Source organism: Oryza sativa, chromosome 8 (assembly GCF_034140825.1).
Source record: "Oryza sativa Japonica Group chromosome 8, ASM3414082v1".
NCBI classification, from domain to species: domain Eukaryota; kingdom Viridiplantae; phylum Streptophyta; class Magnoliopsida; order Poales; family Poaceae; genus Oryza; species Oryza sativa.
This window is the reverse complement of record NC_089042.1, coordinates 6,287,894-6,310,718: the sequence shown is the minus strand read 5'-3', so window position 1 is coordinate 6,310,718 and position 22,825 is coordinate 6,287,894. Positions and strand designations below refer to the sequence as shown.

The following is a 22,825-nucleotide window of genomic DNA, read 5'->3' as shown; positions in this document are numbered from 1 at the left end:
AAATTGAAATTTCACTCAACAAAACCGAACCATTCTGGCCGGTGTTGAAAGCCGGCCAATGTTCAGGCGAAATTCCTGATCCTTACAAGCAAATGAAATATCAATATGGCACCGACGTTTCTGGTGCTTCAATCAACAACGTGCTTGTGTGGTGATGAATGCTCAAGAAGCTATCAATCATCAGTGATCACTAAATTGTCCACGTTTATGTCCTCTTTCTGTTGTCTTTACTTTGGTCACATCACCATTTTGCAAACAGTAGATACTGCTCTTCCATATATAAGCTTGTCAGTTGTCACACACGCACAATAAGAAAGCTGACATGAGAGAAAGCAAATTAGGAAGGAATTAAGACACATGTGAAGAGGCTTATATATGAGATTAACTGAATTCTAATTTGAAAAGAGATATGCTGCGCTAACTGTTACTCTATGCATTCATCAATATAACGAATTTTGGGTTTCAATTTTATCCACAAATTATAAGAAATTCGAAAATACTATTTTACTTAAATTTCACATGAGCTTATCTCCAACCACCTCCCATTTGATGAGGGGGTATCCTATTTTTTTCCCTTCAATATTAATCCTCAAAAAATCTAGAATAGATTATATTTATGAACTGAGAGAGTATATGGTATTTTACTTGCTGTACTAATATAATTTTTTATAAAATATAAGTGAATCATCTTATCAATTTATATGCACCACTTTTTTTTAAGATAGTGGATTTAAAACCGGGCCTCTAAGTCTAAGCACGGATTTTCACGGTCAGTGTACCACAATCTTATATATGTACTCCCTCCGTTTTTTAATAGATGACACCGTTGACTTTTTCTCACATGTTTGACCATTCGTCTTATTCAAAAAATTTTATTCAAATGTATAAGATATAAATCACACTTAAAGTACCATGAGTGATAAACAACTCATAACAAAATAAATTATAATTACGTAAATTTTTTAATAAGACGAACGGTCAAATATGTGAGAAAAAATCAACGGCGTCATCTATTGAAAAATGGAGGTAGTATTAATTTATACGTACCACTTCATATGTTCATGAGTGCATATTTTCATGGGATACTGTATATAGCAGCATGTCTTTTTTTTTTACTGGCAAGTGCAGACTTTCATCTGTAGCCAGTGAAAAGGATCACCGACATCAACACATGCATACAACCATATATTGATATATACAATTGAGATCCTCTGCAGTACTGCATGCTCTGCTCAATGCCTGAATGCAACTTTCATTTATAGCCAGTGAATAAGGATGATGTTGCCATCTTCCACTTGAACTCCATCTAGTCTAGGACGTCTAGGAGTATATAAACTAGCTAGGTGATGACTAATCCAATCAAGGATTCTGCAGCTTCCACATACATCAGTTCAGATATATAGCATCAACCAAGTGTATCCTTGGAGCGTCTTAGCCATCCATTTTTTATTTTCCATATGAATTGAACTTTTTGCATTGGTGTTCATCATGGGCTCTGAAGATTTCTGCCGTGTTTTTAGCATTATAAAAGTGAAATGGACATGATCGGAATACTGCAGCCTTATCTTTCTTTTTGTTCTGTGATGAAGTCTGCAGCTACAACGATGTAATATCAGAATATATAGATCTTCAGATATTAGTGTATCTTTATATGATTGACCCCTGACAAAGATGGCACCTGAATGCATGGCGTGCTTTTCTCCCTGTTTCAAACAGATTTTTGCGTTCTAAAAAAAAGATTTTTGCATCAATTATTGAGGCAAATTGTTTACTCGATTAGCACGATAAAATATAAGTAAACTTTACATCTGGCTTACAATAAGTGGTAAATTAATAATGCAGTAGATGATATTGATTTTTAGAAATCGTATTTTTAAAAGCGTGGAGCAAGTAATCTATGGCAAAAATCTGAAAATGATAAAAGCTAAAAGGAAGAGGGCAATATATACGATGTCTGAACTCTGAAGGGTTCATTATTAGAAGGATCATGTTCATGGTCCTGGAGTCCTGGACTCTTGTACTACCAGTGATGAATAGAAAGGTTGACAATGATCTCCTGTATTTCCTCTGTTGTCAACACTCTATTGTATTATTAGACTCTTGATTGGCATAAACGGCGATATTTCAAGGTTAGCTGCAATGCGTTCATACTATAAATAGTGGCTTGCTATTGGCATTCATTACGCGTGTGCAACACTCAAATTATTGGTCTTGTATTCATGCAGACAATAATCTGTCTGGTACTATACAGGAATTGGGATGTTTTCGTTGATTGAACACCGAAATCTTATCTACAATAAAACACGGCTTCGCATTCTTAATAATATTTATCTCACTACTAAAAATCCCCATGTTCCCTACCGTTTAATATTTTCCTACTAGTGTGTGTGGAGACAAGGAAAATAAAAATACCCATATCGTACCATTCTAGGAACATAGGGAAATTTTTTGTTTCATACAGTTTTACAGTATTAAGAGGGAACAAACAACTGAAACGTTCACCATGCTGGCCGGTCATGTTTCCCTGCGATATGATTAAAAACAAGGTGATTCCCCGCGCTTTAATGCGAGAATTACTAAGTAATTATTAATTTTTTTGACAGCAAGTTAGGAGTAAAAAGAAAAAAATAATAATGAAACATCAGGGTTTATCAATCAAATAATACCATGCTTCAATGTGAAACATATTGATAAGTATATGTTAAATATTGTAAAAGTGATAGATAGATTTGTTAAAATATCGTGCAAATGATACGAGGGGTGATGATTCAAGGTTTCAAACATGCTGAACATGCTGCTACCCAGTCAAGTGAAATGTCCATGCATGTTTGGTTTTCACCTTAATATTGCTATGTTGTAGGAAGCAAACTTATTTAGCAAACTGTAAGTTTTTATTATACTATGCAACAGGTAGGAAATAATAAGAATACCTGGTGATCAGAGATCTTGACAGGCACCAGGAAGAAGTCATTGTCCACCTCCATAGCATCCTTTCCCCCAGCCACCACCTCTTTCCGCATCTTGGACAGGCGGGGATCGTCTTTGTCCCTAATCTTCGTCTGCAGCACACCATCCTTGAATAGCTTCACACAAAGTAGCGAAAGAGAGAGATAATGCCAGAATAGATTGCTAGTGTTGCCCAGCAGAAAAAGGAAAGTCTGTAAATTCATTCTCACCTAAGATGAACAACAGAGGTCTGCCCCCAATTCTGTGTGTCTGCAAAAATCAACCAAGAAACAATGAGGATAATGAGCAGCACAACCGAATTAGCCAAGGAGGAAGATTTCCTCTTGTTGGCTAAACGAAAGAAAAAAAAGGGCACCAATTAACCTGCAGCAGTAGAGTGGGCGAGCTTCCAAGAGAGAGGAACCGATGATAGCAGCACGAGCAACAGAAGCAAAGGTGCTGCTGCCCTTGTCCGTGGCCGCCGTCGTCGTCACTACCGCCGCCCTCGACCGCTGCCACCGCCCTCATCCGTGTCCGCCGCCGCCACCGTCGAGTACAGCCGCCTCGTCCTCGTCCACTGCCGCCCTCGACCGCTGCCGCCTCCCTCTTCCGCGTCCGCCGCAGCCGCCCTCGTCCGCGTCCAATTCCGCCGCGCTCGTCCCCGACCGCCGCCACCGTCGCTGTCACCATCGACAGAGTCTGTCACCGCCGTAGTCGCTGTTGCTGGGGGAGGCGATACGGTACAGGAGGCGATGCGGTGGGGAGCGAAGGGACCGAGGGCATGCTCCAAAACGCAATGAGGACCACTGAGATGTAATCCAACGGTCGATAATTAAATGATGACGTGGCTTCACCAAATCTCAGCTTTGGGTCTTAACTTTATGAAAGAAGGGATTATATGGGACTAACTCTAAAGAATTTAGCTCCAGAAAAATTTGCCTGTCCTCATTTTCTTTAAAAAAAATTGCCTGTCCCTGCTAGTTTTATAGTTTCCCTCCAGTCCATACATCTCTGTCCCACCTCGTCCACATAGAAAAGCCCTAGCCGCCTCCACCAAAATATTTCCCTTCTTCGGTGAAATCAGCGGCCATGCTCTAGTGTCATGCCATTATCTAAGGTCATTCTTGCTTCCCGCAACTCTCCTGCATCGAATCCCTAAACTTTCCACCCAAAAAACACGCTTTGTGGCCCTAAATCCTCTATTCGTCATCCCCCATTACCTTTCCATCCATTAAATGCGCATGACCACCTTTTAAAAAACTGACACCTTTTAAAAACTGAGCAGTGAGCTTATGAGCGGATAAGGGGAGGAGAGTGCGCGGTGACAAGCGGATAAGACCGAGAGTCTCTCTCTCTCTCTCTCGGCCTCCCCTCCGCCAGATTCGGTGGGAGGAGAGGCATCGATGATGGTGGTGGCAGGCTCCGGATCTCACGGGCGGTGGGCTCCAGATCTCACGGGCAAGGGCGTCCATGGGCGACGGCGGCCTCTCCGTCCGTCTCCCCTCCCCTGGCCTGCCTTGGCCTCTCCTCTCCATCCGGCCAGCAACGGTGGCCAACGGTGTCCTGCTACTTCCGGCTCCAATGAGCACCCATGTCGACTTGAATCCTCTTTCTCTCTCCATCCATCTCTTCAGCCTTCGGTGAGCACCACCATTTCTCTTTGCCTTAACCCTATCTTCATTTCTAGATCTAGAGCAAGCTTTTCTCCGGTGGATGCAGCCAACAGCGACTTTTTATGATGCTTGATTCTATGATGTGAACTTATCGATGAACATTTGATCGTGTGATCCATGAACTTGTTGATTGTCTGATGTGTACTTTTATATATATATATTTGGATTTATTTTTGGTGACTTTGAAGCACTAGCTTAGCTCAAATTGAGCTAAGCTGGAGTTTTTTTTTTTTTGCAAATCGTATACCTCTAATAGACTTCGTGGTGTCAGTTGGGAAATCCGGCACCTATGAAAGTTTCCCAACCAACACCAATAGCCTTTTCTATAATAGTGATATAGGGTATGTTCAGCAGTCAGTCACATGCTACCACAACCACTTTGGTTGAACCTTTCTAAGGTTTGGTGGTTAAAATCTTTGCTACGGCTTAGGAGCTGTTTGGATGGGGGGATTGATTTTTAGCCTCTGTCACATCGGATGTTTGGACACTAATTAGAAGTATTAAACGTAAACTAATGACAAAACCCATTCCATAACCCTGGACTAATTCGCGAAATGAATCTATTAAGCCTAATTAATCCATGATTAGCCTATGTGATGCTACAGTAAACATGTGCTAATTATAGATTAATTAGGCTTAAAAACTTTGTCTCGCGAATTAGCTCTCATTTATACAATTAGTTTTGTAAGTAGTCTATGTTTAATACTTCATATTAATGTCCAAACATCCGATGTGACAGAGACTATACAAAGTTAGTAACTGAATTCAAACACTACCTTAGTAACGGGATCCAAACACCACCTTAGTAAGCTTAAGAGAGAATCGTGTCATATTTTTCTTAATCACTTACACCCGAGCCCTAGTTTTTTAGAAGTACTAATCTTGCTACAACTGTCTAAATAGTTGATCAAATTTATCTAATCTATGATAAGTTATGGCCGACAACTAAACGGGGCTTATAATATCTTCCGTTATATTTGAAGAAAACACGACCCAGTTAGCTCAGTACTAATACTTATGTGCAAACAGTACGTTACACAGTACAATGTCGGTCTTTTGTAGTACTACCTCCGTTTCAATATAAATATAAATATAGTTGTGGTTTTCCATATCTAACGTTTGACCATCATTCTTATTTAAAAATTTTATGATTTTTTTTAAAAATAGTTACACATAAAATATTATTCATGTTTTATCATATAATAATAATAAAAATACTAATTATATTTTTTTAAATAAGGCAGATAGTTAAATGTTGGACATGAAAACTCACACTTGTACTGATGTAGATAGTAATTAGGGTGTGTTTAGTTCACGCTAAAATTAGAAGTTTGATTGAAATTATAACGATGTGATGGAAAGGTTGGAAGTTTGTGTGTAGGAAAGTTTTGATGTGATGGAAAAGTTAGAAATTTGAAGAAAAAGTTAGGAAGTAAACCAGAACTTAATTTTTTTGTCTATGAAAAAGAGGGAGAGGGAGGTACGTACGAGCTAGAAACTGCAGAGTGTGAATGCATTCCCAATCAATCAGTCACTGTAATCTCAAACACCATGGACAGATATGATATGGAGTAGATAGGAGTGAAAAGGGTCGGAAACGATCGGAATTGATATCATCTCTTTAAAAACGGTGCTCGATCAGCCAATAATTGACCATATTTATCATTTAAACTACTCAGTATCGATATTAATACGATGCAGAAAAAATTATGAAAAAAATTTAAAATAGCAAAAAAACGATACGGTCGGAAACGGTACCCTTTATACGGAAACGACACTCGGTTGATCGGGAATTTCCGTGACCATCTTCACCCCTATGAGTAGATATGTGATCAATCCTGCAGTCTGCGCTGCGTTGTTTGGTTACATGTTTTCCGAACTACTGAACGGTAATATTTTTTCTAAAAACCTTTATATATAAAAGTCGCTTTAAAAACCATACAAATCTATTTATTTTAAATTTAAAATAAATAATACTCAACTAATTATATATTAATAGCTCATCTCGTTTTACATATCTTCCCAATTTACTTCTTTTCTCTTCTCTCGAACTCCCAGCTAGCTCAAAAGCAAACCCCAGAAAAATCCACCGGCTGCCACAAGCAGCCACCGTCAGACCATCACATATACACATCGCCATTAGCAGTCGAGCTGTCGAGGTCAGGGAGCCGGCTAATTTAGCCCATGCATGATAGCTCCAATTCCTCCATCCTATAAAATAATTTCGTATCTTTTACCTCTACCATTCTTTTCAAAATGACATCACTTCTTTCACTTTATTTATATCTAATCCATAAATTAATTAGTTTTATTTTGTTGATATTTCTTATCCACTTAGAACAAGTTTTATAGTAAAGATGATGATCACCTCTAATTTATCTTCATATTACTTGCCTTAGATATACACCCGTGCTAATATACCATAATAATATATTTTACTATATTACTATATTAGTTTCTTTCTCTCCTCCCCGTAGAAGTTTGTGTAGAGATTGCTTCTTTCATGACATGAGAGGTGGTTTCTCCTCTCTCTCCTTTGTTTTCCTTTTCCATCTCATCATGTGATCCTATTATCCTACAAATACGAGCGTTTGGATGTCCGTAGTACTTGCTCTCATAAATATATAATATTATTTTTTCTTTTAAGGAGAGACACTTTGGTAGTATATTTTTACTTCATATCAATTTGTGTTATGATGATAAAAGATGAAGTTATTTTTGGAACGCATGTAGTACTATAGCTGGTGCATGAGGCTGCGGTGCAGTGCCACCAGCAGCTAGAGATGAATTGATCGGCTGCACAAGAGGAGGGCGGCTAAGGCCTCTCAGAGCGCAAGCACCGGTTGCCGGATCCTAGCCCAAAAATTGTCCCAAAGACACTCCTCCCCACAGTACAAGAATCCTATTCTGTGTAGCTTAATTGAATGAAGGTACTATGGAAGGAAACTGAGCCCACAGTGGGCGGAACCCCAAGCGCATGGACACGGGTAGTGCGGAACAAATTTATTCCTCACTTACCCTCGAGCGGTCCGTCCGCTGACTTATCTACTTTTCCTCATCCTCCTCTTCTTCTGCCTCACTTCTCGAATGCGGCCGCCGCTCCTGATCCTCCCCTCCGCCGCCGAGCCATCACAGCGGCGGCGGTGGCGGCGAGGTGGAAGCGCGACGCTGGCCTCGTGCAGCGGCGGAGGAGGAGGGGAAAGGCTCGAGCGGGGCACGCCTCCACCGCGGCGACCTTGCCGAGGGGGGCCTCGAGCAGCGCCGCCGGACCCCGGGGAGTGGCGGAGCCGCACGGCACAGGCCGCCGCCGCGAGGAGGAGGAGCAGAAGCAGGAGCCGCCGTTTTTTTCTTGCACTGTCTAGATCTGTTGGTTCGGGGTGATTTGAGTTGACTTGAGTTGATTTCAGCGGTTTGGTCCGCATCTGTGGTGGTTTGGGGTGGAATTCGCTGTGCGTTTGGGTTGATTTCATCAGTTCAGCGATGATTCCGTTGGAGGGCGATTTGGGGTTTTCTGCAGGCTTGTTCGGCGCGAGGGCACGGGACCATATATGAATATTCAGTATGAGCTTCTGCTAGCTGCCTCCACGCGCTCCAAGGAACTGATGAATCTCCATTCTCCAAATAATCCTCCGGCTGCTTGCCCATGCAAACGGCATAGGATATAGGATATTGATAGTCATAGCTAGGGATCACATGCAGGGGTATCCTTTTTTAAAAAAAATTTAACTTTATTAACTTTAGAAGCATAGTAACTATGTTACCCTGATACGGAGATACGGATACGGATACGCGTTACGGGGATACGAGGATACGTCACTTTTAAAAAAACACCGATACGGGGATACGTCTATATATACTTATTAATTAAAAAAATTACTAAATCCCTGTAAAAAAACAATAACACTTTCTTGTAGCTAAAGAGATTAGCCTGAAATAATGAACTTTCTGATTGGATTATATTATCTCCACCAAAGCCCAGATAACAGAGGACCAAGAATAATGTATAAATTAGTGTAAGACTGTAAGCAGTGCCAAAATAAAAACAAGTTGATGTTTTTTCCTTGCTGGTGGTCCAGTCAGCCTTGATGAAACTCCAGCCGAACTAGGCACTAGGAACGATAGATGCAGTACTCTGAACTTGCAAATCCAAAACCCATCAGACATATGAAACAAGATGCATTAGTTCTTAGAAAAAAATAAGGGGGGAAGAACGTACACAAAACAGATCCATCAACGGTTCCTTCAGTGGGAACGAAGGACCCATATTGCTCAGTGCGGTGGCTCTGTGCCCGGCGATGGCGGCCATCGGCGGCGCTGCGCCCCGGCAGTGAAGGTGGTACACGTCTGGCACGGCGGTGGTCCGTTCGACTTATGGCCGCCGCGGCTCTCCTTTTGCCGTCGTTGGCGGCAGCGGCTTTGCGGAGGCGGCGCAGCCGCGCGCCCACGCGTAGATGCGGCGATTGACAGTACTCCCTCCGTTTCAGATTGTAAGACTTTCTAGCATTTCTCATATTCATTTAAAAGTTAATGAATCTAGATACATATATATGCCTAGATTCATTAACATCTATATGAATGTCGGTAATGCTAGAAAGTCTTACATTGTGAAACGGAGGAAGTATTTGTTAGGGTTGGGACTTGGGACTATCCAGGATGCGCAGAGCCGTATCCAAGAAGTATCCGAATTATCTTTATTTATTTGAAAATCAGAAAAATTGAGGATACGTATGGGATATGTATCGGAGCGTATCCGATGGAGTATCCGATACGGATACGCTGACTGTTAGCCGTATCAGTGCTTCGTAGCATAGTACATCAACCAATGATACATTCTCCATAAGAGGAGAGGATTCCAAAGCTTCCTTAGGCCTTTAAGGGTGCTCCACCCTGGACCGGTGCTATGGGGCGCCATGGAGGATTTTGTTCGACATGGAACGAGCGCCCGTGACCAAGTTAGGCTCCTCACGTCCATCCATACTGAGCGACGTAGAACCTTGTTTGCTCGAGTCTACGCGCGGCCAAAAAAACGAAAGGAGCCTGCGCTGTGGGCTTCGGTTCTTCGCCACACCGTGACCTCGCGCCGCATCCAGTGAAGAAATTCCCGATTCGCCCACGAAAAACCCCATCCCGCCCAGCGATTTCCCCTCCCACCACATCCATTTTTCCTCCCACCATCGAGTCAAGAAAAGGCAAGAAAATCGAAGAACCGAAGATAAGAGCATGACAAGCAAGTATAGATAGGAGTAGGATCCCTCTGGGTCTTAAAACACCACAGGAACAAACATCACAAGAACTGAATATAAGAACATAACAAGCAAAGATAAAAACAGGAGAGCAGTTCTTGATTTTTCTCATCAAGAACTGGAGAACAGAACATGCAAAGATATTAAGAACAATGATTCGCTTCTTGATTTCTTGACAGAGCTGACCGCGGCGGCGCCGGCAGGGTCAGGATTGGCGGTGGGCAGCGGTGAGGCTGGTGGTGGTGGCCGACCGCCGGATCTACTCCCCCACCTCCTACTCCTCCTCCACCTCACCGCCACCGCGTGCAGTGGGTGGCGACGCCTTCTTGCTCCCTCCTCCCCGCGGCGTGAGAGGCGAGTAGGCACGGCGGACCGGGAGGAGGAGCGGCGGCGCGGGCGGTGATGGCCGACGCCGCCGCGGTAGCCGGGACACCTCCCGCCGCCAAGAACTGGTGGCCGCTTGCGCGACCAACAAGAACCGCCGGCCCTCCACCTCGCCGCCCGCCGGATCTACTCCCCCACCACCTCCTCCTCCTCCTCCCCCTCGCCCTTGCTGGTTGGCGAGGCGGCGCGATCGACGGGAGACGAGGCGGCGTGGCCGACCAGGACGAGGCGGCACGGCCTACCGGGACGAGGCGGCGCCGTTGACGGGAGAAGAGGCGGCGGGGTTGACGGCGAGGCGAGGCTGCCGGAGTGGAGCGCCGGTGGACGAGGAGGAGAAGCGGCGGGTGCAGCGGATTGGGAGGAGGCGAAGGGCTGGGAGAGGAGTCGCTGGAAGGGTAGGTTAGGAAAATTAATTCGTTCCGCTCCCTGTGACCACGCGACTCGGGTAACGCCCACTGTGGGCTGGGTTTCTTTCCATAGTACCTTCATCCTATTTAGCCACACATATATGGGTGCTTGCACTGTGGGGTAGATGTCTTTGAGCTATAACTTTGGGCTAGGGGTATGGGCCCCATAGCTTGCACTGCTATTGCCCTTAGTGTGTGTTCGTCACCCCCTTTTCCCAACCCATCTCCCTCGTTTTTCACGTGCACGCTTTTCAAACTGCTAAACAGTGTGTTTTTTGCAAAAAGTTTCTATACGAAAGTTGCTTAAAAAAAATCAAATTAATCCATTTTTTTAAAAAAATAGCTAATACTTAATTAATCACGCGCTAATGGACCACTCCGTTTTCCATGCGTACTACTCCGATTGGGAACCGGGAATGGCGAACACAGCCTTAGTAGTTAGTAGGGCAGCTGGAATGAGAACATAAGCCCTTGTTTAGTTCCCAACTTTTTCTTCAAACTTCTAACTTTTTCATCACATCAAAACTTTCCTACACACATAAACTTCCAACATTTTTCTTTAAACTTCCAATTTTAGTCAAAATTCCAATTTTGGTGTGGAACTAAACACACCCTAAGTGGGAAATGTTCTGACAAACTATTTGATTTTGTGTTTGACCAATTTTTCCCCTAGCTTGCTTGGCAAGGAAGTTGCAGGGGTATCCTCAAAGATATATATGGATATGAGGACGTACGTACGGTATGGCTAAGATATATCTGATCGAATATTGATTTCGGTATCAGTCTTCGGTCTGGTCATCAAATACTTAGTTATAGTATAAAATAGTCGAGATCAATCAATTCAATCTCAATCGTCATAAACCAATTGTATGCTACGCAAATGGTAAGTCTGTTGGTCAATGTCCTCCTAAAGTCCTGGCCCTCGACCTCAGCCTCACGTTGAGATATCTAAATCAACCAAATGTATTGTCATTGTGCGCTGGATTTAGATCAAAGGACTAGATTAGAGTATAGGCATAGGCGCTTGCAATGAATTTACAGTTGTAGTTGCCGTCAAGTCTCTAGGGCTTACTTAAATTGATGTTCTTCAACATTTACTTATTGAGTTTATTGGGCCAATTTTCAGCCAATATGGTTAACCGAAGGTGGTGGTCGAATTGACCAAAAAATTAAATTTAGTCATTTAGCAGTTGATCTCTTACCTAGAGAAGACATATTAATTCGTGAGATTATGAGAGAATTGGACTCGAAAACCAAACAACAAATGGGGACTAAAAATGTAACTCCCATAACCAATTCCACCATCAACTTCCTCCTTCAAACTCCCATTCCTCTTCCCTTCTCTTGCCAAACATGCCATTAATATTATGGGACAGGAGTAGTCGGTGAGGCTGTGTTCTTTCTCATGGGTTCCCAACCCATCTCCCTTGTTTTCTGTATGCACGTTTGTCAAACCGCTAAACGATACACGCTTTGCAAAAAGTTGATATAGGAAAGTTACCTATTTTTCAAGTTCTTTATAGATAATACTTAATTAATCACGTATTAATGTATCGCTCCGTTTTCCATGCGGAGGAGAGGGTTCCCAACCCCTCCAAAAGAACACAGCCTTTAGGGTCCTTTCAGCAAAATCTCATTTTCATTTCACAATGTGACTACTAAGCACAAATTCCAAAAAAATCAGGGTCCTTTCAGCAAAACCTCCACATTGAATGAGCTCCTAAAAAACCCCCTCCCCATTCTGTATATAAGATCATCACACCTTTCTCGTTAGGGTTTCCGCCGCCCGCCGCCGCATCGCCGCTGCAGCCTCCTTCCCCCTTCGCCGCCGTACACCCTCCAGCCAGCCATGGCGGAGCAGGTAAGCGCCCGCGCCACCCACCCCGCGTGATCTCTCTCTCCGTCGATGCGCTGTTTCTCGCATCCCCTCCCATTCCTCTCGTTTAGGATTTAGGACCAGTTATTAATTGGCGCGTCTAGGGTGTTCGAGCCATCTACTGGTCTGATCTGATCTGATCCAGTGTAGTGTGATGACCGATGCGAAGTTTGAATCTTACGGTAGTGAGGCTTTGATCTGTGGGCATCTCCTGAGGATATAATTAGGAAATGGCGGCATATTTTCGTTGAATTTTTTTAAAGATTCTGTTTAAGAATCCACGATGTACTATGGTTTTGCGATGGGGATGTGAATTCAGAGCTCGCAAGCTGAGACACAAATGCTTTGTACATTTTGAGACTCGATGACATTAATGTAGTTTGGGTTGTCGCATTGGCGCTCCCCAAGACTCCACCTGTTTATTTATTTCAACCCAAGGTTCATTGGTTATCTCTGTATACTGTGATTTTCATTGACAAAAAATCGATGATGTGTTTGGGGGTGGGAATGATGGTTAGATTGGGTTCAGATATGTGAAGGAAGCTGTATAGTGTATAGTACAAAGTAAAGTTGCATAAAGGGTAAAGGAAATGTCTTCTCTATTAAGTAAAAACTAACTAGAGTTGTCATGATGGCTAGATGCTTATAAAATGTTTTATTTGGGTGATGCTCAATTGTTTGTGTTCTGATAAAACCTTTGTCATGTTTCACCATAGCAGAGTTATGTTGCATTTACCGTGGTACATGTCGATGTCGTGCTTACAATTTGTTGACTATTCTATTGCACACTTTAGAATGTAGTCATTATACGGTGCCAGTAGTTTTGACGTATGTCATTCTTTGTATTGTTCAGACTGAGAGAGCTTTCCTGAAGCAGCCCAAGGTCTTCCTTTGGTGAGGGTTCTGCTTCTACCTGTAATTTTTGCGGTTCATTAAATACATCATTTGTATCTAATAATTAGGTGCTTGATTTCAGCCCAAAGAAATCTGGCAAAGGGAAGAAGCCTGGCAAGGGAGGTAACCGCTTCTGGAAGAATATTGGCCTTGGCTTCAAGACACCCCGGGAAGCAATTGAAGGTAATAAATAAATTCTTCCCTGTAACTATGCAAATCATGCACCCTGTAATTTGGCATATAATTTAGTTTCTGAAGTGTGCACTGCCATTTCTTTATACTTTGGTATTCTTTCTTTTACATCCTACATCATGAACTACATTTGCCCTATGTCGAAACAGGTTATCTCTTTGTGAATACCTAGATAAGTAATTGGTTCCAACATAGTCTTGATGGTATTACATTCCCTGCTCAAAGTAATTTAACTTGGCAGTGATTCTTTTTAGATAAAAGTTTTTAGTTATCAAATTTATTCCTCAGTTTTTTTTAGTGATCAGTGATTTCTTAGTGATACCATTTCTTTTAAAAAAGAGCTTGATGAAAGCAAACATTGTTCCTTGGTTCCTTACCAGATACCAATTTGTATGCGCTGTTCGTTGGGCTACAGGAAGAAAAATGCTTACCTTGAATTTTTCTTTTTGCTACAGTTGGTATTTATTTTGCAATGCATGTAACAATTGTTCTGTTGATGATATACTTAGGAATACCTAGGGAAACTTGCTACTTTCATCATAATGTAATCAAATTGTTAACTAATTCTGTTTCAGGGACCTACATCGATAAGAAATGCCCATTCACTGGAACTGTTTCTATCAGAGGTAGAATTATTGCTGGAACATGCCACAGTGCCAAGATGAATAGGACAATCATCGTACGCAGAAACTACCTCCATTTTGTGAAGAAATATCAGCGGTAAGTAAAGCAATGGAGGACTATGAACTTACATTTCTTATCTGTGATGGCATCTTATTTAGAAGGTGAACTTGTTCATCTTGTAGATATGAAAAGAGGCACTCCAACATTCCAGCTCACATTTCTCCATGCTTCCGTGTTAAGGAAGGTGACCATGTCATCATTGGCCAGTGCAGGTAATGTTCTCTAGCTGATGCTGTACTTAGTACATGTTTTCTGTTTTGTTCTGCATACCTGAATATTGGGATTACATGACTTGAAAGTTCCACTGAATTATCTGTTTTCTTTAAAATGTTCTTGAAAATTAAGAAACTAATTTATATTTTCATCTGCTCTGTCATTCCTCTTGTATTACATTGTTGATGCCATAACTCAGAACCAAGCATCATATTGTTTTGGATGAGGCTGTTCTATTGTCTTAACCAGGTTAAGGTCCTGTTTGGCACAGCTCCAGCTCCAGCTCCACCCCTCCTGGAGCTTGAGCTCAGCCAAATAGTTTCAGCTCCACCAAAACTGGGAGTGGAGTTGGGTGGAGCTCTCTCACAAAATATACTAGAGTTGTGGAGCTGGGTTTAGGTAGCTCCACAACTCCACTCCAGACTCAACTCCTGGAGCAATATTTAGAAGTTGGAGCTGTACCAAACAGGCCCTAAATTGCAAAAATGTTTAGTTCATGTGATTATTATTTTTTTGTTCTGTCATGAAATTTATTCTGGTTATGAACAAAAATGCATTTCCAGCCCCTGAGTTTATATTTACTTCTGAATTTTCTTTGCCCTGTGTGTGGTTGTGCAGGCCTTTATCAAAAACTGTGAGGTTCAACGTTATTAAAGTCATCCCAGCTGGTTCCACAGGTGGTGGGAAGAAAGCATTCATTGCAGCTTGAGCTTATCGAAAATGCCTAATCAATCACTAGTTAAATATACAAGTGTTCACTTAGAATTCTTCTAGCTTGCTGTTTTGACCTTCTGTCTAGGTCCCTGGAGCATTTGCCACTCATCTGAAATGTATCCGTGCAAGTTTTGTTTAGATCTCTGGTCATGCAAATTGTGGTTGCTGTTGCCCTGTCGTTGGGCCATGTTCCTTCTTTGAAGCAATAGCATCAACAGCCTGTTTGTTTCAGTCTTATGATGGTGATGTGCGTTATCGTTGTTTTTTTTAAGCTGGAAATTGTTCACCATGTCACTGACATTTCAAAAGATGTCTATTTCACATGAACTAAAAGATCTTGTGATGTTTGCTATTGTGAAATTGTTGCTGCCTGATAAGATCATCTCTAAGATTCTGACGGTGACTTGATAATTTTTGCACGCATTAAATAAACATCTTAGCCTCCTAGTAGCTGTTGTAGTTGTAGGCTGCGTCTCAAGCTTGAAGAAAGGAGATCGGTTGTTTGCAAGGCATGCAATTTAAGCTTCTTCTTAAAGTGCATTTCAGCATGTTAAAACCCCAAATCCATCCCAGATTCTCCAAGAAATAGTGAATCAATTCAGTCATACAAATGAGCACCAAATTTATCGTTCCTCTCTCTTGCTGCATATCTGCACTTGTGCTGCTCTCATCACATCTCCATAGTCCAGCCATTTCTTCATTCCTTGGAATCCTTCTTGATCTTGCAGCACCTTCCCTTCCATTCTATCTGCTAACATCTGGCACTACAAATTCTACTGGAAATCATCGGTATCGCGACGAATATAATCCGTTATGCGATGATTTCCCACCGGAATTTCCACCGCCAGATACCGCGGCAATTTCAATCTTCTGTGTCGATCCCAATGGCTGCTGCAACTTCACAACGGTGCAGGCAGCGGTCAATGCTGTTCCAAGCTTCAGCAAGAAGAGGAATGTTGTATGGATCAACAAGGGAATCTACTAGTAAGCATCAGTGTTTCTTACCTTCTTCAGATTTGTAGTGCTCTTTCCAAAGTGCACTGTTGGCTGTTGCGAAGTGTGCTGTTACCGAAGCTGAATTGTTGCAGTGAGAAGGTGACAGTCCCAGCAACCAAGCCCAACATCACATTTCAGGGCCAGGGATTCGATCTGACGGCAATTTCTTGGAACGACACTGCCAACTCATCGCATGGAACGTTCTACAGCGGTTCAGTGTCCGTTTTCGCAACAGGCTTTGTTGCGAAAAACATCAGCTTCATTGTAAACACAGAGTACACAGCAATTTCAGCTTAAGTCACAGACTGCACCTTAGGTAGCAATCCTTGCTAACTCTGAATTATTTGAAACCAGAATGTGGCACCAATCCCAAGACCCGGTGATGTCGGTGCTCAGGCGGTAGCACTGAGGATCGGCGGTGACCAGGCAGCATTCTGGGGTTGCGGCTTCTTTGGTGCGCAAGATACGCTTCACGATGATCGTGGCCGGCATTACTTCAAGGAATGCTTCATCCAGGGTTCCATTGACTTTATCTTTGGAGATGCCAGGTCACTCTATGAAGTGAGTAAAACCATAATCCAAAGATTGGAAGACAACAAAAATACACTTTGTCACTGACTGCTTCCACCTGTGCACTTCCCAGAATTGCAGGGTGATTTCCATAGCAGATCCTGTTCCTGCAGGGGTGAGAACCATCACAGGTTCAGTCACTGCGCATGCCCGGGAATCTGTAGACGACAACACTGGCTACTCTTTTGTCAATTGCAGCATTGGCGGCACCGGCAGGATATGGCTGGGGAGAGCATGGAGACCATATTCCACAGTCGTCTTCGCCTACACTTCAATGTCAGACATCATTGCCTCTGAAGGATGGAATGATTGGAATGATCCTTCAAGAGACCAGTATGCATCCTCTCTCTATTCAGTGTCAATTGTTACCTGCATGACAAAAAGGTAAATTAGCATTAATATTTGTAATGTTTGAATTGTCAGGACTGTGTTCTATGGAGAGTACAGGTGCACGGGTGATGGTGCAAACTTATCAGATAGAGTGCCATATGCTCAGAAGCTTAGTGATGTGCAGGTTTTGCCTTACCTGAACACTTCTTTTATTGACGGAGACAGATGGCTAAAGCCATACTGTGATTCACTGATATCTGCTTGAAGCAACCAAACATAGGCATTAATTGTATTGCAAACTTGAAAAAGGAAAATGTGTACTCCATTCTTTGTTTTCTTTTTCTTCTCACTTTAGAGCACGTTGAATTAACAATTGTGCATAGACCAGTCTTACAGAGATGTATTATTTTTTACAGAAGATTTAGCCATTGTTTGATCATCTACATTTGAGCAGCACAAAAATGGTACATGGAAAGGGAGCCAACTCCAATTGTTGAATTACAATTACTGGCATTACAACAAGCTGACTAATATCAACATTCTAACTGCAAGAGCTCAAGTCCAACTATCTCATCTCATGTCCCAATGAAAATTGAGGGATCCTGCCATTCTCTTCTTGAGACAGATGCTTTTTAGCTGGGTCTGAGACTGTTGCTTTCGACAGACACTATTCCTAAAATGAAATCTCACTCGGTGCATGGAATGTCCGTCCACGGCATATGGCTTCCAGGTTCTCTCCCGCATAAGAGCTAAGTGGAGAAACTTCAACACCTGAAGTACAAGTAAAGTTATGCGATAATCAATTCACAAATTTCCATCTAAAAAAATTTCAGCTAGTGACGGTCTTCAAAAGTTTCTAGATATACATACAAAACGTTACCTGTCATATACAAGGGCACGGAATGAGTCAAAAAGCCACCTGCAGCTACCACCCATCGGCTGTGAAGGCGGAGCAGCATTAATCTGGCACTATCAGGAGTATCATAAGTTGCACCATTAGCATTCTTTACTGGTGCAAATTCCTCCTCCCTCAAAATCTGAAACATTAGGTGCCAACAATACCAATGAGATCTTTCCAATAAATGTTTGCTTTCAGTAATTAAATAGAACTAGTAATAGTGAATTTGAAGTCAAACCTCAAAAAGAGCTGTTGATGGAGAATAGGTGAACACGTCAAATATAAACTGTTCAAGCTTTAAGCCTGCCGTGTACCCATGGATTGAAGGAATCTTCTTCTCTGCTAAATGGTAACTGGGCACAGGATTTTAAAATTAAGCACAAAATATGGAAAGAGTAAGTTGACACTGAAGTGGTATTGCTGTATAATATCCAACAATCACATTGCAGGAAGAAGAAAAATTAAAAAAAAAAGAGGTTGTATAACGAAAAACTAGTCACAAGTGATTTATTATATTAATTGATATAATAATGTCTGTTCTATTATTAAAACAAGGTTAAAAGAAGCCTCTTAATTCACTCTCAAGGGCTAGAAATTACCACATAAATTAGTAAAAGAGACAATTATCAGGTCGATTGTGGTGGTACAGATTATAACTGTGTTGATCGATCTGAAAGAGTTATATAAGAATATTTTATATTTACCACTAGGCAAAACAGTTATATGCAAAATAAAACTTCTAAAATAAAAATGCATTGAAATACAGCCACACAATTGTCCTTTTCTTTAAAGTTTAGTAAGTTAGCTATATAGTACTAAATAAGTAATAAAATAATTGGGCGAAGTCATTTACAAGAAGTTTTCTATTATTCGAGCCTACAATAAGAACATAGCTCTAAATACTATGGCAATTACCTATGCTTAAACCACAACTTTTGATACGGAAATAAATGTTGGAACGAAATGAAACATCATGAATCATAATGCTCAAGAACAAAATAGTTCTTCAGTAACAATACTTACATGCTGTCCTTTTCAAGACTATTTGTTACTTGATTAAGAAAATCCAAAGTAAACATATGCAGGCATACCTGACAGAAAGATAGTAAAATGATTATCAACACTTATAAAGGATGGACAGTGGAGGGGAAAGGGAATAAGAAGAGACATACATTGCTCCAACAATAACGAAGGCGCCCTGTGCCTTGATTTATTTCAGTAGTCATAGCTGCATCCATTTCACTGTACTCAACTACAGAAAGAGGCCCACCCCTGCCACGCTGAACAAACACTCCAACTTTCTCCTGTGGATATGCCTTTAACAGCAAAGCATAATAATGAAAAACAAAAATGAGGTGCATAATTGAAGTTGAAGAATACTTCTCATTCTGCTAGGGATTGGATAATGCACTGGCATACCTTCCTTACGACCTTTGCAGCAGCAGACACGCCCTTGTCAATGAAATATCCTAGGAATGTTGGATCAGCAACACGGACCTGTATCAAAGAGATTGATTATTCTGGTAAAAAAGGAGATCAATTAAACAGATGGGGAGAGAGAGGCCCCATTACAATATATATTTTTTTAAAAAAAAAGTGTACTCACCAATACATTGTCAACTCCATAGCAATCTACATATTTCACACCTCTTCCAGCCATATCGTCCAGCAACCTTTGAGATTTTAGAGCTGTGGCACAGTAAAAAGAGGAAATAAACAACATAATTGTGGCTAACATCGATAATATATAATTGTTGTATTCTGATACAAGGAATTACCAGCATACACTCCACCATTGCCATCAGGAGCCCTTGCTACCTAGTTTTCAACAGAATGTTGCAAAAGATGTCATTAACCCCAGAAGGCAAGCACCATTCAAGCAAGTTTATTATCACAATACTTGTATTTTGATTAGATAGTCCAATGCTGGTTCACTTGCAACGGAATGATGGAAGAATGGGAGATGAAATAAAAAAATATAAATAAAGCAAGGTAAAAACCTTGTATGGTGTTTCCATAATAAACCTTCCATCAGCTGAGACACATGGGATAGTACCTTGCTGGAAAAATGTTACCTACGAATAAAGAATCAAGTCAAACATAATTCTTAGAAGTTTCATAGGGCAATAGGAGGTCACATGTTGAACTTCACTGGAATTTCCGTTCATAATAAAGAATAAAGTAGTGATCCTTACTTGGTCAGGCTCTAAGCCAAAATATCTGTGGCTTTCAAAAAATTTTCGAGTCGCTTCATCAGTAAAGGGGCTAGTCATTATATACCAGTGTATTTGTGGAGTACCTGGGGTTGCACAAAGTTAACATGTTGAACATGTGATTTTTTAAGAAAGAGTAAAGAAACCATTAATGGCATGCTTGACTAAATTACCATCAGTGGACTGAGCAGCCAGCTTCTGTATGCACAAAATTCGTTCAGCTTGAAGTTGGAAAAGTGACTTTCCAGATGGAAGCCCGATGCCTGAGCAGAAATCAGAGGAAAAGAACACCATGAATCTTAAGATCACTGAAGACTGAAAGCAGACTAAAACGTAGGATATTACTCCAAAAATACTCTATAATCATCAACACAACAGAATGAAAAACAATTGCAGTATAGAATACCAGCAAAGGTTTTTCTCATGAGTAAAAAAGTTTATTTTTATATTGACCATAGGACAATAAGGAGAACATGGAAAAGTTAACACTGAAACTTCCTGTTGAAATATACAATGAGAAAATAATTCTAAAAAATAGTAGGGTACCAAAAAGAGCATTTATCTGTAGTTAAAAATAAATAACATTAATGGCACAGTGGAAGTAGCATGCAACAAGATAAAGTATGACAACTTACTGAAGCATCCCTTAGGATCAGAACTGCCAAGCCTTGTTCCCTGTCCGAAATTGGAGAGAAAGAGGATATGTGAGATTTCATTTCCTGCTATGCGATTCATAGATCTTTTCCAATCATACTTTTCAGGAGTTTTGAGAGTACCTGACCACCAGCCAAAAGGACAACAGCCAATTTCCCCTCTGAAATGGCTTTCAAGCCCCTCTTCCACCACCTCTGCTTGTCCTCAGGAGTTCTATCTTCGACGGTCGAGACACTCGACTCCGGCACAGGCTCGACGGCTGGCAAAGGAACACCTGTGCTCCCGAGCACCATCACATGATCAGAATTCAGAAAATTGCACACGTTACATGGGAAAATGCCTATGGATGGATGATCTCACACCTTGTGATCTGAGCGAGCATCGGACGATCCGGTCAATCCTAGCAAGATCTAGGCTCTGAAATGCAGTTCACGAAGTTGAGTAAGCCAAGGTCAATATCTCACGATACACAAAAATGCATTGCTGTCAATTCACCTTGTGCATGAGATCACAATTAAGCTCAATGTACAAAGGCAGCAACAGTGGGCTGTGTACATCCATTGTGGATGTAGAGGCCGGATTTTAATCCATTTTCTAAAAAAAAAAAACAAAGGCAGCAACAGATGATGAACTACGAATACATACAAGGATCAAGCTAAAGCTAACCAGTAACTATTTCAACTAGGAATTTCTCCATCTCCATGAGATCAGCTGCGCATCTGAATTGCGCCACAATCGCAACGCAAAAAAAAACAAAAAAGAAATCTTTACCAAACATTCGATCAACAAACAGACTAGTGTCCACTCAAAACGGAATCTTTACGCAGAAGTCTCAACTGAGCAACCGAATCTAAAACTCTAAAAAAGAAAACATCAAAACGCGAGGAGAAGCAGCAGCAGCAGCAGCAGGAGCAAGGGATCTCGACCTCGATGTCCCGGACGAGGAAGTCGCGCTCCTCGGGGGCGAGCTCGTCCCAGAGCGCGAAGGCGCCCTCCTGGCCGTAGTCCTTGAGCCTCTCGACCAGCTCCTGCGGCGGCGCGGCGCCCCACCTCCCCGCCGGCGCCGGCGCCCGCGGCGCCACCACGATCTCCGCCATCTCCTCCTCGAGCGAGAGCTAGAGCGAGAGCGAGAGAGATCTGCGAGCGATGGCGGATGGGCGGAGACTATGATGAGATGAGAGTATGATCCAATCTTGGGGAGATTATTAGTAGGAGAGAGGCTGCTGCTGCTGATTGGGTCGTCATTAGCGTTTGTGCGTGCGTGTCAGCGTGAGATGAGGAGAGGAGCCCCACATGGCAATATTAGGGCCTGCTCACTTTGATACCAAAAAAAACTTACTAAGTTTTGTCATTATTAAAATTTTAGCAAGTTGCCAAAAATTTACATAGTTGTTTGGCAACTTGCCAAAATTTTGGTAGGATTTCTTATATAGTTACCAAAATTTGACAGCAAACTAAATGTAATCACTTTTTGGCAACTTTACCAAAATTTGGTAAGGTTGAAAATGGCATCAAATCGAACAGACCCTTATTTCTCAGTTATTATTATTTTTTTATTAAACACAGTACAAACGCAGGAGCTCACAACGCGCACCCCATCCATAAATGACTGGGCCGGCATATCTTGAGATTGACGAAGTCACTAATAATTAGCCCTTTGAGAGCAAGTTTAATAGTATAGCCAACTAGTAACTCTAAATCACTTATAGTCAACTTAATAGTCAATTCATACAATGGTTACTTATAAACTGGGCATTTGTAAATTTGCCACCAGTTTTTTTAAATATTGAAGGATGTCGAATAACAGTTCTAGTGGTATTTTTGTAATTTTCTAGTGGTAATTTTGCAATAACGATTCAAAGTAGTGGTAAATTTGCAATTGCCCTTGTAAACATATATTGCACTATTAATACATGGTCCCACCTTTTATACACATAT

General features: G+C 41.7%; 3 protein-coding genes and 1 long non-coding RNA gene across 5 annotated transcripts; 2 read left to right on the top strand and 2 right to left on the bottom strand.

Moving 5' to 3' along the window:
* Positions 1–2,030: 2,030 nt before the first annotated feature.
* On the bottom strand, positions 2,031–3,712 carry LOC107281877 (uncharacterized). Of its 2 annotated transcripts, none has more exons than XR_003243725.2 (4): positions 3,331–3,712; positions 3,177–3,216; positions 2,931–3,059; positions 2,031–2,524 (listed from the first exon to the last, which is right to left on the bottom strand). It is a non-coding gene; the product is annotated as an uncharacterized lncRNA (long non-coding RNA). The 2 variants fall into 2 exon arrangements; XR_001548105.3 differs by having other exon boundaries at positions 2,188–2,524; positions 2,931–3,083.
* An 8,696-nt stretch (positions 3,713–12,408) lies between these two features.
* Positions 12,409–15,457, top strand: LOC4344935 (small ribosomal subunit protein uS17). The gene is made up of 6 exons (XM_015794919.3): positions 12,409–12,514; positions 13,383–13,423; positions 13,506–13,606; positions 14,191–14,335; positions 14,422–14,511; positions 15,131–15,457. Exons 1-6 carry the CDS (start codon positions 12,503–12,505, stop codon positions 15,219–15,221), a joined length of 480 nt encoding a protein of 159 aa, XP_015650405.1. The 5' UTR covers positions 12,409–12,502; the 3' UTR covers positions 15,222–15,457.
* Positions 15,458–15,690: 233 nt separating this feature from the next.
* On the top strand, positions 15,691–17,761 carry LOC107275991 (probable pectinesterase 8). Its single transcript, XM_015794918.3, has 5 exons — positions 15,691–16,210; positions 16,315–16,486; positions 16,577–16,783; positions 16,866–17,125; positions 17,216–17,761. The coding sequence occupies exons 1-5, from the start codon at positions 15,837–15,839 to the stop codon at positions 17,385–17,387; spliced, it is 1,185 nt and encodes a 394-aa protein (XP_015650404.1). The 5' UTR covers positions 15,691–15,836; the 3' UTR covers positions 17,388–17,761.
* LOC4344934 (UDP-N-acetylglucosamine diphosphorylase 1) lies at positions 17,451–22,063 on the bottom strand. Its single transcript, XM_015794916.3, has 15 exons — positions 21,814–22,063; positions 21,250–21,304; positions 21,010–21,161; positions 20,869–20,908; positions 20,407–20,496; positions 20,216–20,319; positions 20,021–20,095; positions 19,799–19,838; positions 19,627–19,709; positions 19,440–19,517; positions 19,193–19,336; positions 19,044–19,111; positions 18,259–18,373; positions 18,003–18,159; positions 17,451–17,893 (listed from the first exon to the last, which is right to left on the bottom strand). The coding sequence occupies exons 1-15, from the start codon at positions 21,982–21,984 to the stop codon at positions 17,796–17,798; spliced, it is 1,470 nt and encodes a 489-aa protein (XP_015650402.1). The 5' UTR covers positions 21,985–22,063; the 3' UTR covers positions 17,451–17,795.
* Positions 22,064–22,825: the final 762 nt, after the last annotated feature.